The sequence below is a fragment of the Scyliorhinus torazame genome, chromosome 4 (assembly GCF_047496885.1).
Source record: "Scyliorhinus torazame isolate Kashiwa2021f chromosome 4, sScyTor2.1, whole genome shotgun sequence".
NCBI classification, from domain to species: domain Eukaryota; kingdom Metazoa; phylum Chordata; class Chondrichthyes; order Carcharhiniformes; family Scyliorhinidae; genus Scyliorhinus; species Scyliorhinus torazame.
The window spans coordinates 336,404,699-336,427,553 of record NC_092710.1 but is presented as its reverse complement, the minus strand read 5'-3'; the positions used below and the strand labels follow the sequence as shown (position 1 = coordinate 336,427,553).

Here is a 22,855-nt window from a genome sequence, read left to right as displayed (position 1 = left end):
AGCTGCTGCTCGAGCCCCACAATACCCAGGAATGGGCCATAGGGGAACAAGTAATGATCCGGAATTTTGCACGGGTAGGAGCCTTTGAGCCACTGTACGCGGGACCGTACAGTATAGTGGACAAGGCCAGCCCCATGGTTTACGCCGTACAGCTCCCCCGGAAGATTAAATGGTTCCACGTGAACCAGTGCAAACTTTTCGACCCCACCAGGGCCGGTAAGAGCAAGTTGGGGGGGGGCTGGGGGTGATAGTGGAGAAGCCGCCTGCAGAATTAACGACGGTGGGGGAGGTCCCCGACTCCACGGTCACACAACCGGTGACAAGGTGCTGTCCCGAAGGGGCAGTCCCAAAGAGACCGACAGTGCTGCAAGCACCCAGCCCAGGGACAGTGATGATTCCCAAGCCCTTCCCTGTGGGTCAGGTGGCCTGCCATAGTATAGAGGCTAAGGAGGCGGAGGAAGTGGAGGTATCACCTTGGGCTTGGGAACCAGTCAGGGGACGAAGGAGCAATCGGGTCTCCAAGCCCCCGGTAAGATGGTCCCCATCACACCTCCCTAGAACCCGGTCCCGCAGTAAGGGGGCCCGAGTAGAAGGGAGCGCTGAGGGATCACCGAACCCTGTTGGGGGAGGAGAGGCAAGGGGCAGCCCGAACCCCCGGGAGGGGACGGTCTGGCCCGAGCCGTTGGTCCAACCAGGTGAACTGCCCCAGTATAGCGGGGCCCAGTTTTAATTTGGCCACCCGGAGACGGGTGGCATTGTATATATCATTTTCCCCCTCCCAGTTCTAATTAGTGTGTAGTGGTGTGTGGATTATTTAGGATCGTGGGATCACAGAAGCGCCTAGTGCAATGGTAGAATGATGAAGCAGCAGGCACTAGGACCCTGGTGGAGCCGGGCTGTGGACACAGAACCACAGACAGGCTGCGGCAACTTCAAAGCGGGAGCTGCTGCTGCCGCCGGATAGCAGCAGGCACTAGGACCCTGGGGGAGCCGGGCTGTGGACACAGAACCACAGACAGGCTGCGGCAATTTCATGTTGATTTCACAACTTCAAAGCGGAAGCTGCTGCTGCCGCTGGATAGAACCCATGCACTTTAAGGTAGGTAGGGCTGTAGAGGCAAGGATGTGTTTTGTCTGTTTTACAGATGGGGCACCCGACGATGTGGAGCTTGCTGATGATCTTGGCGATGGTGGGACCGGGAGAACTCCGCAGAGGCGAGACAGAAGAGTCCTTCGACTGACCGGGTTAGGGTGACTGAGGGCAGGCGGGTGTGTTTAACCTGTGAGGGGGACGTTCCTTTGGGGAGATGGTGGTGGCCCAGGAAGCTGAGGCTGGACATGAGGGATCGGTCCTCGGACTGGGAACGCCTGGACAACAACACCTACCGGACCATCACGGGGTCACCGGGTAGGATCACCGTTTGCTGGGATAAGTGGTGGGCTTCTGACCAGGGCATTTATTTGTGTTTATGGGGATCTACCAAGGCATGTCCACAAGGGGCATTAATCACTTTTGTAAGGTGGTGGCAGAACCCAGGGAACGGGATAAATTGACCGCAGTGGGGAGGGATGTGTAACGCCCAGGGAAGGGATGACTGTAAAAGCTACCGAACTGCTGGTTCAGATAAAGCGACCCCTGCCCACAGCCCAACCGATCGACCCTCACAACTGTCCGATCACCACCAGGGGGGGCCTGAGAATGGTTTAGTGTTTGCCCCCACAAAGAAAATGTTGTACAGGGGGTACATTATGCTGTCGCCTCAGTTGGACTAAACCTCTCAGCTGCAGGTATCGACGACGGAGGAAAATGAAGAGCCTTCAACGGGAAGAAGCGAAGTGCAGCCAAGAAAGGAGGATCCTTAGTGAAATAAAGAGATGCAATTGTAAATAGTTGTATGGATTCGCGGGTTTCAGTTACTTGATTGTGATATATGTACAGGGACCCTTACGTTTGGGGTTCCGGTGAAATGTGTATATGTTACTGTGTGTTTGAATTAAGTATGGTCTTGTCTTTCCCTTTCATTGAAATCAGGGGTAGCCTAGATTAAGGGAACTGTCTTGGGACTTGTAGTTTCGCATGTTGTTGAGGGGGGGCCTACGGTCCACACAAAAGGAAATGATTGCCCTTCACCTGTGTCGATACGGTCCAAGCAGGTAGGGACGTATCGAAGGGGCATCTGTAAGGTTTTCGGGCAATTCGGCCCTTTTTGGACTGCCCAAGAATAAAACTCAGAGACTGTAAACTGACTTTTCAGCCAAGAGAACGTAACCAGATTTCCCAGCAGGCTTGGTCCGCTGAGCTGAGTAGGGGCATAAGTATTTACAAACCCCCCCCCCCCCCTAGGAGCTACAAGGAAGAAGGAGCCAGACAACGAGATAAGATCAAAACACAGACAAAGGGGCACGGGAATACACAGGGGGCCTGCCTGCAAGCAGGACAATGGGATGGTCATAGCCCCATGCAGATGTAAATGACCTGGCCTCCACCAGAGCAGAATCCAATTAACACCCCATCAACATAGCAAGGTGAGAATAGCAGCCATCTCCGGAGCAGCTGGAAGACCTTTTGAAAATCTTCACAAGAGAGCCTAACCTTGTTATCCTAAAAAAGCAGACTGCTGGGCTCAGTATATTGCGCTGGAAAAGCCCCTTGAAGATAAGCGGTAGAAAAAAACAAGTTGGAGGCGGACCTGGGGGAGGTACTCCAATCTTGACAGAAGCCACCGGCAGGAACTCACTGGAAGGAGGGGGCGGAGTCGGCGCCAAATTCAAATCGCGGCAGGTCTGCCTGGCTGGAAGGAGCGGACCTGCGAGGAAAACCCGGAAGCAAACAGCTCTGACCGGCTCAAAGGGGGCGGGACCAGCGGGAACTTTAAACTTGGACTGATACAACGCAAAGGAGGAGGAAAACCCGGAAGTCGACAGCTCTGACCGGCTCAAAGGGGGCGGGACCAGCGGGAACTTTAAACCTTACCAATTCAATGCAAAAGGGGCTGACCGAACACAGGAAAAGCCTGGTAAAACGGGTATAAAAGGGGCTGTGTTTCGATTGAGGCTCTCTTGGGCTCGACCTCTCCACCTTTGACTTGACCTCTGCAGCCTGTGACCGTAAGTACCCTGCAGCAGCTTGCGAAGCTCCCTTGACTTTGATAGTGGTTGAGGCTTTGGGGAAGGGGACTTGATTTGTGTTCTGTGTCATTGCTAAAACTGTGTAACAATAAGATTTTTCGTTGTGTCCGTTATAGTACTTTCTGAATAGACTTAGTTTGTGTTAGAGTTTAAGATTTTATTATAATTTCTTCTGTTTGATGATTTTGACCTGGGTTTTGCAATAAACCTTGATTTGCTGATAATTGGAGTCGTTTAAATTCTTCAATCTCTCACCAGCGATCTCTGACCAAGTCATTGTTAAAATATTCCTCATCTTAATTCCGGGTTCAAGAATCTAGGGTCATCTTGAGCGATTCACTCAGGACAGACTGCTGGTTAGGTAATAAACAGCAGCGTCCTATTCTCTCTCTTGGGAAAGCTACTCCAGCGAAGTAGGAACCGGGTGGGTGTTGCACCACCGGCAAGAGAGAGAATCACCTGGGCATTGGTAGGGGTCTGGATATCTGTGTGATATAAGCCTCAGGCTTCCGGTTAGGGATAAACGGCAGGCTTGATTCAGTGCTCTCTCCCGCGGAGGTGTCCCAGTGCGGCATCCCCTCTATAGCTACCCAGACTGCAATCCACGTGGTGGGTGTAATATTGAATCAACCCTGTGTCTCTACTCACTGACTGTCTCCACTGGAAAGAGGCAGATCATGTGTGTGGTGTCCTTTATATATGGGTTGGTGTAATGCCCCCCTGTGGTCGTGTCACCTCCTTGTGTATCGTGAATGTCTATTGGTCGTGTCCTATCTACTTGATCTATTGGTTGAGTGTGTGATGTTTCTAGTGCTCCCTCTAGTGTCTGGCTAGCCTACATGCATTTACAGTGATGCACATCACCACATCCTCCCTTTTTTATATGTTCATATTTTCTGTACACTTTAAGAAAATTGAACAAAAAACAGGTAGATACGTTAAGGTATTTACAAGTCATGGGAACAGTGATTAAACAATAAGTCCAAATCATTAATGTGAGTCCAAAAACCATCAATCATCATGGTCAAGTGTCTCTCTTGGTTATGAACGCCATCAACGTCCCTGTGCCACAGGAACCAAGAAGTGGTCAAATCACTTCGCTGTCTGATTTGGAGTCCCTTTCTTTTTTCGGTGTTTGTGATGATGCTGTCGGATGGCACCTTGTAGCTGATAAGATGTTGACGTTGAAGAGGCACCATAAACAGTATCATTCGAGGTTGCGGATGTTCCATATGTTGAAGTTGGATGAGACTGTACATACTGGTTCTGGCCACGTGCTGTGCTGGAAGGGTGATTCTGCTGAGAACCGTTGAAGCCTGTCGATTTGGAAACAGAATTGCTGCTCGCATCAATGTCTGGTGATGGTGTGAAACTAGAACCTTGCATCTGGTAGGAATATGCCGTCTGGCCAGGCTGGGGTGCAGCAAATCCTGGGCTGTAACTAAGGAATCCAGTCTGTAGTGCAGATTGCGTTTGCGGTAGTCCTCCTTCGGTCTTGATTCCATTAGTGGGCAATCCGTAGTGCTGGCCTGTTTGAGAATATGCTGCATGGACTGCTGGCTGCTGCATGCCTGAATACTGGGTTTGTCCAGCATGAGCTGTCATTGGCTGCACTGCTGGTGTGGAAAGAATGTGTGGATATAGCTGTGGTGAATATTGGTGTATTCCTCTTGGACTGTAGCCGCTGCTTGTTATTACTGATCTAGTGTAATTGTCAAGTGATCCATCTCCTGTCGTTGTGGCATCTGCTGTCACCCTGAGCGCGCCATCACTGAGGTTGCGGCACTCCCTGTCTGGAGTAAAGTCCGGCTTACGTGAATCAGAGTCGGCGTTTGGTTGCTCCCCATCTGGAGTCTGGTCTGTTTTAACTGAGTCAGTGTTGTTTTGTTGATGCTCCCCGTCCGGAGTCTTAGCAGGTTCACTGGAGTCAGCTGAGATTTCTAGAAGCTGCACGTCTGGAGTCGGAACATGCAGGAATGCATTGACTTGTGGAGAGGTTCGAGCGAATGAGGGTGGAAGTATCGTGGTGTCACCGGAGTCACCAGTGGTCTCACAGTGATCGTCGAGTGCCTCTGTACACACTAGCTGAGGTCTGTCACTTTGCACATCTTGCATGGGAAGTGGGATGTTGTCGTCACTCGTCTCACATACCGTGGATAGAGCCTCAGTAGCTGCTTGTTGTTCATTTGGGTTGGGGAAATTGTCAGAGTTTTCATCTGATGGTGCAAACAATGTGGGTGGACTGTCATTGTCTTGCTGTTGTCCTTCATTTGGGCTTGAACAGTCATCATTGCTTTGTTCTTCACTGTGGCATGATAGACCGTCATGGTTGTCCTGCTGTGCACTGGAGCAGGTAGACTGTCATAGTCTTCTTGCTGTTTACTTGAGCATGGCAGACTTGCATCGTCTGCCGCTAGTTGGTCAGAGGAGGTTGTTAGACCCTCATGGTCTTGTTCCTGCAAGGACTGCGCATCGGAGTCTTGCATTGCTTCTATCGTGGAGTCTGTTCACGAGCTCGCTGTGGAGGCTTGTGACACTGGAGTCACTTCTTGTTCATGCAAGGACTGCGGTGTGGAGTCTTGCGTGTCTTCTTTCATAGAGTCTGGAACCCTGAACGGTGCGTGGACCACGCTCTGTGTGGCAGCAGGCCGCTCTCTGTGGGCTTGTACCACTCTCTGTCTCTTGGTTTCAGGCTGCAGCATCATCCTGCGCTCACGAGTCGGGATGTCATATCTGCTAGGCTGAAGATCCTCAAATCCGAAGAATGAATCCGCGTCTGCATCGGATTCAATTCGGGGGTCGACAATGTGCAACACGTCTAGTTGCGGTTCGGATTTGGTACTGGGGTAGCCTCTCAAGGTAAAAGGTTCGTCCGAGTTGCAGTCTTCTAGGACCATGGAGCTGTCATCGGGCTCGCGAGGTCCAGAGAAAATGTAAAGGTCGGTTTCGAAGTATTCAAGGTCGGAATCATCGGTTTGGGCGTAGGTAACTGCTTGTTGCAGGGTTCTTCGGAGATTAATTTCCTGGTTCAATTTGAGGCATTGCGCTGTCATTCCAGGTGAAGGAAGGTTGTTTTACGGCTTTAAAGATTTTTTCTTTGATTGGGGATGTTTCCCCTTTAAATGGGCATGGCCCAGGGCCTCTGACGTCATGAAAGAAGACACGCAAGACTTCACACCGCAGTCCTTGCATGAACAAGATGTGACTCCAGTGTCACAAGACTCCACAGCAAGCTCGTGGACAGACTCCACGATAGAAAAAATGCAAGACTCCAGAGCGCAGTCCTTGCACACACTGGAAAGAGGCAGATCATGTGTGTGGTGTCCTTTATATATGGGTTGGTGTAATGCCCCCCTGTGGTCGTGTCACCTCCTTGAGTATCGTGAATGCCCATTGGTCGTGTCCTATCTACTTGATCTATTGGTTGAGTGTGTGTGTGTGTGTGTGTGATGTTTCTAGTGCTCCCTCTGGTGTCTAGCTAGCCGACATGCATTTACATTGATGCACATCACCACAGAATGGTCAACAACTTACCTGCATTTTGGTAGGAGACATAGGACTGGGAGACAGAGGAGGGCTCAAGCTGTCGGACCAGCTGAATCGAGGCATTGACCACCTTGGCTGTAGGATCTGTGGGGGGGTAAAGAGAATGGGGGTGAACGTGGGGTGTGCACAGAGCCTCACCCGGACAGCCTCTCCCTCCAAAACCAAGAGGGCCAGACAATGAAATAATCCAAAAGTACACATGAGCACCTGACATAGGAACAGGACTCAGCCATTCGGCCCCTTGAGCCTGTGCTGTCAATCATGGCTGATCTGAACCTAAACCCCATTCAGCCGTCTTCGCTGTAACCTGCGAGCTCCACTGGTGCAGTTGGCAGCATCACCTCTGAGCCAGATGTTGAAAGTCCATTCGAGCCTGGAATGGCTGCGGGGCAGTCGGAGTCAGCGGGAGCGTGTTCCCCTCCCACTCTTCAGGTGGCGGGAAGCGAGACCTCCCCATCCGAAAAATCCCCACTGTAGTAGTCACCACTGTTGTATTGTATACACCGCATACGAGGGGTATGACGGTAAGGCTCCTGTACTACAGGTACGGGGGTAGATCCCTGCCTGCTGGCTCCGCCCAGTAGGCGGAGTATAAATGTGTGTGCTCTCCGAGCTGCAGCCATTTCGGCAGCAGCTGCAGGAGGCCACACATCTCTGCGTAATAAAGCCTTGATTACTCTCTACTCTCGTCTCGTCGTAATTGATAGTGCATCAATTTATTACGCAGAGATTTTACAACGATGGATCTCCGCATCAAGCCTGATCGCCTGCAGCTGCACCCTCAAGCAGACAACGCCAAAAAGGACTTCGCACATTGGCTAGCTTGCATTGTATACACTGGATCTGCGACAGACCCACCCTCAGAGGCACAGAAGCTCCAGATCTCCTACACGCGGCTGAGCTCCGATATCTTTCCCCTCATCCGGGACGCGCCGACCTACGCAGAGGCCTTAGCGCTACTGAAGGATAACTACACTCAGCAGACTTACAAAATCTATTCCAGGCACCTCCTGTCCCCGCGGCACCAACTCCCCGGTGAGTCTGTGGAAGATTTCTGGTGTGCCCTGCTCGCCCTGGTGAGAGACTGCGATTGCCAGGCCATTTCGGCCGCTGAACATTCTGACCTGCTACTTAGAGACGCATTCGTTACGGGCATAGGGTCGGCCTACATCCGCCAGCGCCTCTTAGAAGGGGCTACCCTCGACCTCGCGCCGACCAAGAAACTAGCGCTCTCGCTCACAGTTGCCTCACGCAAAGTACAGGCGAATGCCCCCCTGCCCCCGACCACACGCCGCACCCCTCCTGGGCATCGTGGACCCCGCCAGTGAACACCTCACCGTGGACCCCATCAGCGACCTCCCCCAGCCAACCACAGGCCTGCGCCGCGTGGCAGCCAACCAACCCCAGGGGGACCCAAGTGCTACTTCTGCGAACACTCAAAACACCCCTAGCAGCGCTGCCCGGCGCGGAGCGCGCTCTGCAAGGCCTGCGGGAAGAAAGGACATTTTACTGCTGTGTGCCAGGCCCGCTCGGTTGCCGCTATTGTCCCGGCACCCCCCATGTGTGACCTGCGGGTGCCGCCATCCTCCTCGCCTCAGACCACGTGCGGCCCGTGGGCATCGCCATCTTGCCATCCTCAGGACACATGCGGCCCATGGGCGACGCCACCTTCCCCACCTCAGGACCCCTGCTCGTGGGGCACCTCATCGGGCCGCTCATCGCCTGCAACCGCTGCCGACCAGCCATGTCTGGCCTCCATCACGATCGACCAGTCCCGACCGCACAACCTCGCGACCGCATCGACGACAGTGAAGGTCGACGGGCACAAGATATCCTGCCCTCTGGACTCCGGGAGCACTGAGAGCTTCGCATAGGCTGTCAGGGAAGGACACAAGTGAAATGTGGAACTTGTTCAAGGAACAGGTACTACGTGTCCTTGATATGTATGTCCCTGTCAGGCAGGGAAGAGATGGTCGAGTGAGGGAACCATGGTTGACAAGAGAGGTTGAATGTCTTGTTAAGAGGAAAAAGGAGACTTATGTAAGGCTGAGGAAACAAGGTTCAGACAGGGCATTGGAGGGATACAAGGTAGCCAGGAGGGAACTGAAGAAAGGGATTAGGAGAGCTAAGAGAGGGCACAAAAAATCTTTGGCGGGTAGGATCAAGGAAAACCCCAAGGCTTTTTACACATATGTGAGAAATATGAGAATGACTAGAGCGAGGGTAGGTCCGATCAAGGACAGTAGCGGGCGATTGTGTATTGAGTCTGAAGAGATAGGAGAGGTCTTGAATGAGTACTTTACTTCTGTATTTACAAATGAGAGGGGCCATATTGTTGGAGAGGACAGTGTGAAACAGATTGGTAAGCTCGAGGAAATGCTTGTTAGGAAGGAAGATGTGTTGGGCATTTTGGAAAACTTGAGGCTAGACAAATCCTCCGGGCCTGACGGGATATATCCAAGGATGCCATGGGAAGCAACAGACGAAATTGCAGAGCCGTTGGCAATGATCTTTTTGTCCTCACTGTCAACGGGGGTGGTACCAGGGGATTGGAGAGTGGCGAATGTCGTGCCCCTGTTCAAAAAAGGGAATAGGGATAACCCTGGGAATTACAGGCCAGTTCGTCTTACTTCGGTGGTAGGCAAAGTAATGGAAAGGGTACTGAAGGATAGGATTTCTGAGCATCTGGAAAGACACTGCTTGATTAGGAATAGTCAGCATGAACATAGAACATAGAACATAGAAAATACAGCACAGAACAGGCCCTTCGGCCCACGATGTTGTGCCGAACCTTTGTCCTAGATTAATCATAGATTATCATTGAATTTACAGTGCAGAAGGAGGCCATTCGGCCCTTTGAGTCTGCACCAGCTCTTGGAAAGAGCACCCTACCCAAACTCAACACCTCCACCCAACACCAAGGGCAATTTGGACATTAAGGGCAATTTATCATTGGCCAATTCACCTAACCCGCACATCTTTGGACTGTGGGAGGAAACCGGAGCACCCGGAGGAAACCCACGCAGACACGGGGAGGACGTGCAGACTCCGCACAGACAGTGACCCAAGCCGAAATCGAACCTGGGACCCTGGAGCTGTGAAGCAATTGTGCTATCCACAATGCTACCGTGCTGCCCTTGAGAACAAATAAATCTACACTATATCATTTTACCATAATCCATGTACCTATCCAATAGCTGCTTGAAGGTCCCTAATGTTTCCGACTCAACTACTTCCACAGGCAGTGCATTCCATGCCCCCACTACTCTCTGGGTAAAGAACCTACCTCTGATATCCCTCCTATATCTTCCACCTTTCACCTTAAATTTATGTCCCCTTGTAATGGTTTGTTCCACCCGGGGAAAAAGTCTCTGACTGTCTACTCTATCTATTCCCCTGATCATCTTATAAACCTCTATCAAGTCGCCCCTCATCCTTCTCCGTTCTAATGAGAAAAGGCCTAGCACCCTCAACCATTCCTCGTAGGACCTACTCTCCATTCCAGGCAACATCCTGGTAAATCTTCTTTGCACCTTTTCCAAAGCTTCCACATCCTTCCTAAAATGAGGCGACCAGAACTGTACACAGTACTCCAAATGTGGCCTTACCAAAGTTTTGTACAGCTGCATCATCACCTCACGGCTCTTAAATTCAATCCCTCTGTTAATGAACGCGAGCACACCATAGGCCTTCTTCACAGCTCTATCCACTTGAGTGGCAACTTTCAAAGATGTATGAACATAGACCCCAAGATCTCTCTGCTCCTCCACATTGCCAAGAACACTGTGTGCTGCTCTGTGTGGCAGCAGGCCGCTCTCTGTGGGCTTGTACCACTCTCTGTCTCTTGGTTTCAGGCCGCAGCATCATTCTGCACTCACAAGTCGGGATGTCATATCTGCTGGGCTGAAGATCCTCAAATCCGAAGAATGAATCCGCGTCTGCGTCGGATTCAATACGGGGGTCGCCAATGTGCAACACGTCTAGTTGCGGTTCGGATTTGGTACTGGGGTAGCCTCCCAAGGTGAAAGGTTTGTCTGTGTCGTTGTCTTCTAGGACCATATCATCACTGTTTACGTCGGAGCTGGCATTGGGCTCGCGAGGTCCAGAGAAAATGTAAAGGTCGGTATCGAAGTCTTCAAGGTCGGAATCATCGGTTTGGGCGTAGGTAACTGCTTGTTGCAGGGTTCTTCGGAGGTTAATTTCATTTCCTGGTTCAATTTGAGGCATTGTGCTCATTCCAGGTGAAGGAAGGTTGTTTTACGGCTTTAAAGATTTTTTCTTTGATTGGGGATGTTTCCCCTTTAAATGGGCATGGCCCAGGACCTCTGACGTCATGAAAGAAGACACGCAAGACTCCACACCGCAGTCCTTGCATGAACAAGATGTGACTCCAGTGTCACAAGACTCCACAGCAAGCTCGTGGACAGACTCCACGATAGAACAAATGCAAGACTCCAGAGCGCAGTCCTTGCACACACTGGAAAGAGGCAGATCATGTGTGTGGTGTCCTTTATATATGGGTTGGTGTAATGCCCCCCTGTGGTCGTGTCACCTCCTTGAGTATCGTGAATGCCCATTGGTCGTGTCCTATCTACTTGATCTATTGGTTGAGTGTGTGTGTGTGTGTGTGATGTTTCTAGTGCTCCCTCTGGTGTCTAGCTAGCCGACATGCATTTACATTGATGCACATCACCACAGAATGGTTAACAACTTACCTGCATTTTGGTAGGAGACATAGGACTGGGAGACAGAGGAGGGCTCAAGCTGTCGGACCAGTTGAATCGAGGCATTGACCACCTTGGCTGTAGGATCTGTGGGGGGGTAAAGAGAATGGGGGTGAACGTGGGGTGTGCACAGAGCCTCACCCGGACAGCCTTGCCCTCCAAAACCAAGAGGGCCAGACAATGAAATAATCCAAAAGTACACATGAGCACCTGACATAGGAACAGGACTCAGCCATTCGGCCCCTTGAGCCTGTGCTGTCAATCATGGCTGATCTGAACCTAAACCCCATTCAGCCGTCTTCGCTGTAACCTGCGAGCTCCACTGGTGCAGTTGGCAGCATCACCTCTGAGCCAGATGTTGAAAGTCCATTCGAGCCTGGAATGGCTGCGGGGCAGTCGGAGTCAGCGGGAGCGTGTTCCCCTCCCACTCTTCAGGTGGCGGGAAGCGAGACCTCCCCATCCGAAAAATCCCCACTGTAGTAGTCACCACTGTTGTATTGTATACACCGCATACGAGGGGTATTACGGTAAGGCTCCTGTACTACAGGTACGGGGGTAGATCCCTGCCTGCTGGCTCCGCCCAGTAGGCGGAGTATAAATGTGTGTGCTCTCCGAGCTGCAGCCATTTCGGCAGCAGCTGCAGGAGGCCACACATCTGTGCGTAATAAAGCCTTGATTACTCTCTACTCTCGTCTCGTCGTAATTGATAGTGCATCAATTTATTACGCAGAGATTTTACAACGATGGATCTCCGCATCAAGCCTGATCGCCTGCAGCTGCACCCTCAAGCAGACAACGCCAAAAAGGACTTCGCACATTGGCTAGCTTGCATTGTATACACTGGATCTGCGACAGACCCACCCTCAGAGGCACAGAAGCTCCAGATCTCCTACACGCGGCTGAGCTCCGATATCTTTCCCCTCATCCGGGACGCGCCGACCTACGCAGAGGCCTTAGCGCTACTGAAGGATAACTACACTCAGCAGACTTACAAAATCTATTCCAGGCACCTCCTGTCCCCGCGGCACCAACTCCCCGGTGAGTCTGTGGAAGATTTCTGGTGTGCCCTGCTCGCCCTGGTGAGAGACTGCGATTGCCAGGCCATTTCGGCCGCTGAACATTCTGACCTGTTACTTAGAGACGCATTCGTTACGGGCATAGGGTCGGCCTACATCCGCCAGCGCCTCTTAGAAGGGGCTACCCTCGACCTCGCGCCGACCAAGAAACTAGCGCTCTCGCTCACAGTTGCCTCACGCAAAGTACAGGCGAATGCCCCCCTGCCCCCGACCACATGCCGCACCCCTCCTGGGCATCGTGGACCCCGCCAGTGAACACCTCACCGTGGACCCCATCAGCGACCTCCCCCAGCCAACCACAGGCCTGCGCCGCGTGGCAGCCAACCAACCCCAGGGGGACCCAAGTGCTACTTCTGCGAACACTCAAAACACCCCTAGCAGCGCTGCCCGGCGCGGAGCGCGCTCTGCAAGGCCTGCGGGAAGAAAGGACATTTCACTGCTGTGTGCCAGGCCCGCTCGGTTGCTGCTATTGTCCCGGCACCCGCCATGTGCGACCCGCGGGTGCCGCCATCCTCCTCGCCTCAGACCACGTGCGGCCCGTGGGCATCGCCATCTTGCCATCCTCAGACCACGTGCGGCCCATGGGTGACGCCACCTTCCCCACCTCAGGACCCCTGCTCGTGGGGCACCTCATCGGGCCGCTCATCGCCTGCAACCGCCGCCGACCAGCCATGGCTGGCCTCCATCACGATCGACCAGTCCCGACCGCACAACCTCGCGACCGCGTCGACGACAGTGAAGGTCGACGGGCACAAGATATCCTGCCCTCTGGACTCCGGGAGCACTGAGAGCTTCACATAGGCTGTCAGGGAAGGACACAAGTGAAATGTGGAACTTGTTCAAGGAACAGGTACTACGTGTCCTTGATATGTATGTCCCTGTCAGGCAGGGAAGAGATGGTCGAGTGAGGGAACCATGGTTGACAAGAGAGGTTGAATGTCTTGTTAAGAGGAAAAAGGAGACTTATGTAAGGCTGAGGAAACAAGGTTCAGTCAGGGCGCTGGAGGGATACAAGGTAGCCAGGAGGGAACTGAAGAAAGGGATTAGGAGAGCTAAGAGAGGGCACAAAAAATCTTTGGCGGGTAGGAACAAGGAAAACCCCAAGGCCTTTTACACATATGTGAGAAATATGAGAATGACTAGAGCGAGTGTAGGTCCGATCAAGGACAGTAGCGGGAGATTGTGTATTGAGTCTGAAGAGATAGGAGAGGTCTTGAACGAGTACTTTACTTCTGTATTTACAAATGAGAGGGGCCATATTGTTGGAGAGGACAGTGTGAAACAGACTGGTAAGCTTGAGGAAATACTTGTTAGGAAGGAAGATGTGTTGGGCATTTTGGAAAACTTGACGATAGACAAACCCCCCGGGCCTGACGGGATATATCCAAGGATTCCATGGGAAGCAACAGACGAAATTGCAGAGCCGTTGGCAATGATCTTTTTGTCCTCACTGTCAACGGGGATGGTACCAGGGGATTGGAGAGTGGCGAATGCCGTGCCCCTGTTCAAAAAAGGGAATAGGGATAACCCTGGGAATTACAGGCCAGTGAGTCTTACTTCGGTGGTAGGCAAAGTAATGGAAAGGGTACTGAAGGATAGGATTTCTGAGCATCTGGAAAGACACTGCTTGATTAGGAATAGTCAGCATGAACATAGAACATAGAAAATACAGCACAGAACAGGCCCTTCGGCCCACGATGTTGTGCCGAGCCTTTGTCCTAGATTAATCATAGATTATCATTGAATTTACAGTGCAGAAGGTGGCCATTCGGCCCTTTGAGTCTGCACCGGCTCTTGGAAAGAGCACCCTACCCAAACTCAACACCTCCACCCAACAGTAAGGGCAATTTGGACATTAAGGGCAATTTATCATTGGCCAATTCACCTAACCCGCACATCTTTGGACTGTGGGAGGAAACCGGAGCACCCGGAGGAAACCCACGCAGACACGGGGAGGACGTGCAGACTCCGCACAGACAGTGACCCAAGCCTGAATCGAACCTGGGACCCTGGAGCTGTGAAGCAATTGTGCTATCCACAATGCTACCGTGCTGCCCTTGAGAACAAATAAATCTACACTATATCATTTTACCGTAATCCATGTACCTATCCAATAGCTGCTTGAAGGTCCCTAATGTTTCCGACTCAACTACTTCCATAGGCAGTACATTCCATGCCCCCACTACTCTCTGGGTAAAGAACCTACCTCTGATATCCCTCCTATATCTTCCACCTTTCACCTTAAATTTATGTCCCCTTGTAATGGTTTGTTCCACCCGGGGAAAAAGTCTCTGACTGTCTACTCTATCTATTCCCCTGATCATCTTATAAACCTCTATCAAGTCGCCCCTCATCCTTCTCCGTTCTAATGAGAAAAGGCCTAGCACCCTCAACCTTTCCTCGTAAGACCTACTCTCCATTCCAGGCAACATCCTGGTAAATCTTCTTTGCACCTTTTCCAAAGCTTCCACATCCTTCCTAAAATGAGGCGACCAGAACTGTACACAGTACTCCAAATGTGGCCTTACCAAAGTTTTGTACAGCTGCATCATCACCTCACGGCTCTTAAATTCAATCCCTCTGTTAATGAACGCGAGCACACCATAGGCCTTCTTCACAGCTCTATCCACTTGAGTGGCAACTTTCAAAGATGTATGAACATAGACCCCAAGATCTCTCTGCTCCTCCACATTGCCAAGAACACTGTGTGCTGCTCTGTGTGGCAGCAGGCCGCTCTCTGTGGGCTTGTACCACTCTCTGTCTCTTGGTTTCAGGCCGCAGCATCATTCTGCACTCACGAGTCGGGATGTCATATCTGCTGGGCTGAAGATCCTCAAATCCGAAGAATGAATCCGCGTCTGCGTCGGATTCAATACGGGGGTCGCCAATGTGCAACACGTCTAGTTGCGGTTCGGATTTGGTACTGGGGTAGCCTCCCAAGGTGAAAGGTTTGTCTGTGTCGTTGTCTTCTAGGACCATATCATCACTGTTTACGTCGGAGCTGGCATTGGGCTCGCGAGGTCCAGAGAAAATGTAAAGGTTGGTATCGAAGTATTCAAGGTCGGAATCATCGGTTTGGGCGTAGGTAACTGCTTGTTGCAGGGTTCTTCGGAGGTTAATTTCATTTCCTGGTTCAATTTGAGGCATTGTGCTCATTCCAGGTGAAGGAAGGTTGTTTTACGGCTTTAAAGATTTTTTCTTTGATTGGGGATGTTTCCCCTTTAAATGGGCATGGCCCAGTGTTGGGTGGAGGTGTTGACCTTGGGTAGGGTGCTCTTTCCAAGAGCCAGTGCAGACTCAATGGGCCGAATTGCCTCCTTCTGCACTGTAAATTCTATGATAATCTATGATTAATCTAGCACAAAGGTTCGGCGCAACATCGTGGGCCGAAGGGCCTGTTCTGTGCTGTATTTTTCTATGTTCAATGTTCTACACCCCGATACGGTGAGGCGCTGCTCCCTCACGGTACACCCCATCAACCAGAGAATCTCCCTGGCCTCCGGATCCCACTCCGTGGCGATCTGGGGGTATTGCACCGCCGCCCTCACCATCCAGGGCATAGAGTTCAGCGGCTTCCGGCTCTACGTCCTCCCCAACCCCTGCACTGCCTTACTACTCGGCCTGGACTTCCAGTGCAACCTCCAGAGCCTAACCCTGAAATTTGGCGGGCCCCTACCACCCCTTACTGTTTGCGGCCTCACGACCCTTAAGGACGACCCACCTTCCCTGTTTGCGAACCTCACCCCGGATTGCAAGCCCGTCACCTCCAGGAGCAGACGGTACAGCGCCCAGGACAGGATCTTCATCAGGTCTGAGGTCCAGCGGCTGCTGCGGGAAGGTATCATCGAGGCCAGCAACAGCCCCTGAAGAGCCCAAGTGGTAGTTGTGAAAACTGGGGAGAAAAACAGGATGGTCGTTGACTACAGTCAGACCATCAATCGGTACACGCAGCTCGACGCGTACTCCCTCCCACGCATATCTGATATGGTCAATCAGATTGCACAGTACCGGGTCTTCTTGACAGTAGATCTGAAATCTGCCTACCACCAGCTCCCCATTCGCAAGGCGGACCGCCAGAACACCGCGTTTAAAGCGGACGACCGCCTTTACCACTTCCTTCGGGTTCCCTTTGGCATAGTTCCTCTCGGTCTTCCAACGGGAGATGGACCGAATGGTTGACTGGTATGGACTGCGGGCCACTTTCCCATACCTGGATAACGTCACCATCTGCGGCCATGACCAGCAGGACCACAACGCTAACCTTTCCAAATTCCCCCACACCGCCAAACTCCTCAACCTAACCTACAACAAGGAGAAGTGCATATTCAGCATGAACCGATTAGCCATCCTCGGCTATGTGGTTCAGAATGGAGTTCTAGGGCCCGACCCCGATCGCATGCGCCCCCTCAAGGATCTCCCCCTTCCCCACTGCCCCAAGGCCCTCAAACGATGCCTGGGGTTCTTCTCGTACTATGCCCAGTGGGTCCCTAAATATGCAGACAAGGCCCGCTCACTCATCCACTCCACAGTTTTTCCCCTGACGGCCGAGGCTCACCAGGCATTCAACCGTATAAAGGCCGACATCGCCAAGGCCGCGATGCACGCGGTCCACGAGACGCTACCCTTCCAAGTCGAGAGCGATGCATCAGACGTAGCTCTGGCCGCCACCCTCAACCAGGCAGGCAGGCCCGTGGCATTCTTTTCCGGCATCCTCCATGCCTCTGAAATTCGGCACTCTTCTGTCGAAAAGGAGGCCCAAGTTATCGTTGAAGCTGTGCAGCATTGGAGGCATTACCTGGCCGGCAGGAGATTCACTCTCCTCACTGACCAACGGTTGGTTGCCTTCATGTTCAACAACACACAGCGGGGTAAGATCAAAAATGATAAGATCTTGAGGTGGAGCATCGAGCTCTCCACCTTTAATTACGAGATTTTGTATCGTCCCGGTAAGCTCAACGAGCCCCTCGATGCCCTATCCCGAGGTACATGTGCCAGCGCACAAGTGGACCGACTCCGGACCCTGCACGACGATCTATGTCACCTAGGGGTCACACGCTTTTATTACTTCATAAAGGCCCGCAACCTGCCCTACTCCATTGCGGAGGTCAGGGCTGTCACCAGAGACTGCCAGGTCTGCGCGGAGTGCAAACCGCACTTCTACCGGCCAGACTGAGCGCACCTCGTGAAGGCCTCCCGCCCCTTTGAACGCCTCAGCGTGGACATCAAAGGGCCCCTCCCCTCCACCGACCGCAACATGTGCTTTCTTAATGTGGTCAACGAGTATTCCAGATTCCCCTTCGCCATCCCATGCCCCGATATGACGTCTGCCACCGTCATCAAAGCCCTCAAAACCATCTTCACTCTGTTCGGTTTCCCCGCCTACGTCCACAGCGACCGGGGATCCTCATTCATGAGCGATGAGCTGCGCCAGTACTTGCTCAACAGGGGCATTGCCTCGAGCAGGACGACCAGCTACAACCCCCGGGGAAACGGGCAGGTGGAGCGGGAGAATGGGACGGTCTGGAAGGCCGTCCAGCTGGCCCTACAGTCCAGAAATCTCCCGGCCTCCCGCTGGCAGGAGGTCCTCCCCGACGCCCTTCACTCCATTCGGTCGCTCCTGTGCACGGCGACTAACGGAACTCTCCATGAACGTCTCTTTGCCTTCCCCAGGAAGTCCACCTCCGTGGTTTCGCTCTCAACGTGGCTGGCAAATCCAGGACTCGTTCTCCTCCGCAAGCACGTGCGGCTCCACAAGGCGGACCCGTTGGTTGAGAGGGTGCAGCTACTCCATGCGAACCCGGAGTATGCCTACGTAGCGTACCCCGACGGCCGCCAAGACACAGTCTCCCTCAGGGACCTGGCACCAGCTGGGTCCCCACACCACCCTCCCCCTCTGCCCCGGCGCCACCCTCCCTCCCCCCAGCGCACCCCACCACAGCCCCCGCTCCAGGACGATCCGTCCTCCCCTTGGTCCCACCCGGGGATGAAGATGAGGTCGACACGCTCCCGGAGTCACCGACGACTGAACCGACGCCTGAAACACCACCAGAACTGCGGCGATCGCAACGACGGATCAAGGAGCCCGATCGTCTGAATTTGTAAACTTTTCCTTAAAATGTTAAACACCTGAATGTAAATAGTTTTCCACCCCCCCCGCTGGACTGTTTTCTAACAGGGGGTGAATGTGGTAGTCACCACTGTTGTATTGTATATACTGCATACGAGGGGTATTACGGTAAGGCCCCTGTATTACAGGTACGGGGGTAGATCCCTGCCTGCTGGCTCCGTCCAGTAGGCGGAGTATAAATGTGTGGGCTCTCCGAGCTGCAGCCATTTCGGCAGCAGCTGCGGGAGGCTCCACATCTCTGCGTAATAAAGCCTCGATTACTCTCTACTCTCGTCTCGTCGTAATTGATAGTGCATCACCCGCCATGCTAATATACGCCACCATTACTGAGCTGGACGTAAAATGTAACCCTTTTAGTCCCAGTATCAATCTGGTGAATCAGTGTTGTGCTTCCTCCTAGGCCAATACTTCCTGACAAAAAGGGAATGTCACAAATCCCATTTGGGACAGCCGGGCACTAACAGGTTTCTGGTAAGAGCTCTGGTTTACCTTCCAACTCCCTGCTCAGCACATGTCCGTTCCCACCCCACTGGATCCAGTGTTACTGGAGCTCAGCACATGTCGATTCCCTCTCCACTGGGTCCAGTGTTCCTGGAGCTCAGCTACTTCTCTCCCACTCCACTGGGTCTAGTATTTCTGCAGCTCAGCTCTCTCCCTCCACCCCACTGGCTCCAATGATTGTGGAGCTCAGCTGATTCCAGTGAACGCACTGTTTCTGAACCCCAGCTCTCTCTCTCTCTCTCTCTCTTCAGTGGGCCCAGTGTTTCTGAACCCCAGCTCTCTCTCTCTCTCTCTCTCTCCAGTGGGCCCAGTGTTTCTGGACCCCAGCTCTCTCTCTCTCTCTCTCTCCAGTGGGCCCAGTGTTTCTGGACCCCAGCTCTCTCTCTCTCTCTCCAGTGGGCCCAGTGTTTCTGAACCCCAGCTCTCTCTCTCTCTCCAGTGGGCCCAGTGTTTCTGTAGCCCAGCTCTCTCTCTCTCTCTCTCTCTCTCTCCAGTGGGCCCAGTGTTTCTGGACCCCCGCTCTCTCTCTCTCTCTCCAGTGGGCCCAGTGTTTCTGGACCCCAGCTCTCTCTCTCTCACCAATGGGCCCAGTGTTTCTGAACCCCAGCTCTCTCTCTCTCTCTCCAGTGGGCCCAGTGTTTCTGTAGCCCAGCTCTCTCTCTCTCCAGTGGGCCCAGTGTTTCTGGACCCCAGCTCTCTCTCTCTCTCTCCAGTGGGCCCAGTGTTTCTGGACCCCAGCTCTCTCTCTCTCTCTCCAGTGGACCCAGTGTTTCTGAACCCCAGATCTCTCTCTCTCTCCAGTGAATGCACTGTTTCTGAACCCCAGCTCTCTCTCTCTCTCTCCAGTGGGCCCAGTGTTTCTGGACCCCAGCTCTCTCTCTCTCTCCAGTGGGCCCAGTGTTTCTGGACCCCAGCTCTCTCTCTCTCTCTCCAGTGGACCCAGTGTTTCTGAACCCCAGCTCTCTCTCTCTCTCTCCAGTGGGCCCAGTGTTTCTGGACCACAGCTCTCTCTCTCTCTCTCTCCAGTGGGCCCAGTGTTTCTGGCCCCAGCTCTCTCACTCTCTCTCTCCAGTGGGCCCAGTGTTTCTGAACCCCAGCTCTCTCTCTCTCTCTCTCTCCAGTGGACCCAGTGTTTCTGAACCCCAGCTTTCTCTCTCTCTCCAGTGGGCCCAGTGTTTCTGGACCCCAGCTCTCTCTCTCTCTCTCCAGTGGACCCAGTGTTTCTGAACCCCAGCTCTCTCTCTCTCCAGTGGGCCCAGTGTTTCTGAACCCCAGCTCTCTCTCTCTCTCTCCAGTGGGCCCAGTGTTTCTGGCCCCAGCTCTCTCACTCTCTCTCTCCAGTGGGCCCAGTGTTTCTGAACCCCAGCTCTCTCTCTCTCTCTCCAGTGGGCCCAGTGTTTCTGGACCCCAGCTCTCTCTCTCTCTCTCCAGTGGACCCAGTGTTTCTGAACCCCAGCTCTCTCTCTCTCTCTCCAGTGGGCCCAGTGTTTCTGGACCACAGCTCTCTCTCTCTCTCTCTCCAGTGGGCCCAGTGTTTCTGGCCCCAGCTCTCTCACTCTCTCTCTCCAGTGGGCCCAGTGTTTCTGAACCCCAGCTCTCTCTCTCTCTCTCTCTCCAGTGGACCCAGTGTTTCTGAACCCCAGCTTTCTCTCTCTCTCCAGTGGGCCCAGTGTTTCTGGACCCCAGCTCTCTCTCTCTCTCTCCAGTGGACCCAGTGTTTCTGAACCCCAGCTCTCTCTCTCTCCAGTGGGCCCAGTGTTTCTGAACCCCAGCTCTCTCTCTCTCTCTCCAGTGGGCCCAGTGTTTCTGGCCCCAGCTCTCTCACTCTCTCTCTCCAGTGGGCCCAGTGTTTCTGAACCCCAGCTCTCTCTCTCTCTCTCCAGTGGACCCAGTGTTTCTGAACCCCAGATCTCTCTCTCTCTCCAGTGAATGCACTGTTTCTGAACCCCAGCTCTCTCTCTCTCTCTCCAGTGGGCCCAGTGTTTCTGGACCCCAGCTCTCTCTCTCTCTCCAGTGGGCCCAGTGTTTCTGGACCCCAGCTCTCTCTCTCTCTCTCCAGTGGACCCAGTGTTTCTGAACCCCAGCTCTCTCTCTCTCTCTCCAGTGGGCCCAGTGTTTCTGGACCACAGCTCTCTCTCTCTCTCTCTCCAGTGGGCCCAGTGTTTCTGGCCCCAGCTCTCTCACTCTCTCTCTCCAGTGGGCCCAGTGTTTCTGAACCCCAGCTCTCTCTCTCTCTCTCTCTCCAGTGGACCCAGTGTTTCTGAACCCCAGCTTTCTCTCTCTCTCCAGTGGGCCCAGTGTTTCTGGACCCCAGCTCTCTCTCTCTCTCTCCAGTGGACCCAGTGTTTCTGAACCCCAGCTCTCTCTCTCTCCAGTGGGCCCAGTGTTTCTGAACCCCAGCTCTCTCTCTCTCTCTCCAGTGGGCCCAGTGTTTCTGGCCCCAGCTCTCTCACTCTCTCTCTCCAGTGGGCCCAGTGTTTCTGAACCCCAGCTCTCTCTCTCTCTCTCTCTCCAGTGGACCCAGTGTTTCTGAACCCCAGCTTTCTCTCTCTCTCCAGTGAATGCACTGTTTCTGGACCCCAGCTCTCCCTCTCTCTCTCTCTCCAGTGGGCCCAGTGTTTCTGAACCCCAGCTCTCTCTCTCTCTCTCCAGTGAATGCACTGTTTCTGGACCCCAGCTCTCTCTCTCTCTCTCTCCAGTGGGCCCAGTGTTTCTGCACCCCAGCTCTCTCTCTCTCTCTCTCTCTCCAGTGGGCCCAGTGTTTCTGGACCCCAGCTCTCTCTCTCTCTCTCCAGTGGGCCCAGTGTTTCTGAACCTCAGCTCTCTCTCTCTCTCTCCAGTGAATGCACTGTTTCTGAACCCCAGCTCTCTCTCTCTCTCCAGTGGGCCCAGTGTTTCTGGACCCCAGCTCTCTCTCTCTCTCTCTCCAGTGGGCCCGGTGTTTCTGGACCCCAGCTCTCTCTCTCTCTCTCCCCAGTGGGCCCAGTGTTTCTGGACCCCAGCTCTCTCTCTCTCTCTCTCCAGTGGACCCAGTGTTTCTGTAGCCCAGCTCTCTCTCTCTCTCTCCAGTGAATGCACTGTTTCTGAACCCCAGCTCTCTCTCTCTCTCCAGTGGGCCCAGTGTTTCTGGACCCCAGCTCTCTCTCTCTCTCTCCAGTGGGCCCAGTGTTTCTGAACCCCAGCTCTCTCTCTCTCTCTCTCTCCAGTGGGCCCAGTGTTTCTGGACCCCAGCTCTCTCTCTCTCTCTCCAGTGGGCCCAGTGTTTCTGAACCCCAGCTCTCTCTCTCTCTCTCCAGTGAATGCACTGTTTCTGGACCCCAGCTCTCTCTCTCTCTCTCTCCAGTGGGCCCAGTGTTTCTGCACCCCAGCTCTGTCTCTCTCTCTCTCTCTCTCTCCAGTGAATGCACTGTTTCTGGACCCCAGCTCTCTCTCTCTCTCTCTCCAGTGGGCCCGGTGTTTCTGGACCCCAGCTCTCTCTCTCTCTCTCCCCAGTGGGCCCAGTGTTTCTGGACCCCAGCTCTCTCTCTCTCTCTCTCCAGTCGACCCAGTGTTTCTGTAGCCCAGCTCTCTCTCTCTCTCTCCAGTGAATGCACTGTTTCTGAACCCCAGCTCTCTCTCTCTCTCCAGTGGGCCCAGTGTTTCTGGACCCCAGCTCTCTCTCTCTCTCTCCAGTGGGCCCAGTGTTTCTGGACCCCAGCTCTCTCTCTCTCTCCAGTGAATGCACTGTTTCTGAACCCCAGCTCTCTCTCTCT

The 22,855-nt window shown here is 53.4% G+C and overlaps 1 protein-coding gene across 1 annotated transcript in view; it reads right to left on the bottom strand.

Annotated features, from left to right (window-relative positions):
- Positions 1–22,855, bottom strand: part of LOC140411161 (calpain-14-like) — a 506,371-nt gene that overhangs the window by 77,917 nt on the left and 405,599 nt on the right. The window contains exons 15-16 of the mRNA XM_072500239.1: positions 11,391–11,486; positions 6,664–6,759 (exon numbers count right to left, since the gene is read on the bottom strand). Coding sequence (XP_072356340.1) covers positions 6,664–6,759; positions 11,391–11,486 — 192 coding nt within the window. The remainder of the gene's footprint in view (positions 1–6,663; positions 6,760–11,390; positions 11,487–22,855) is intronic.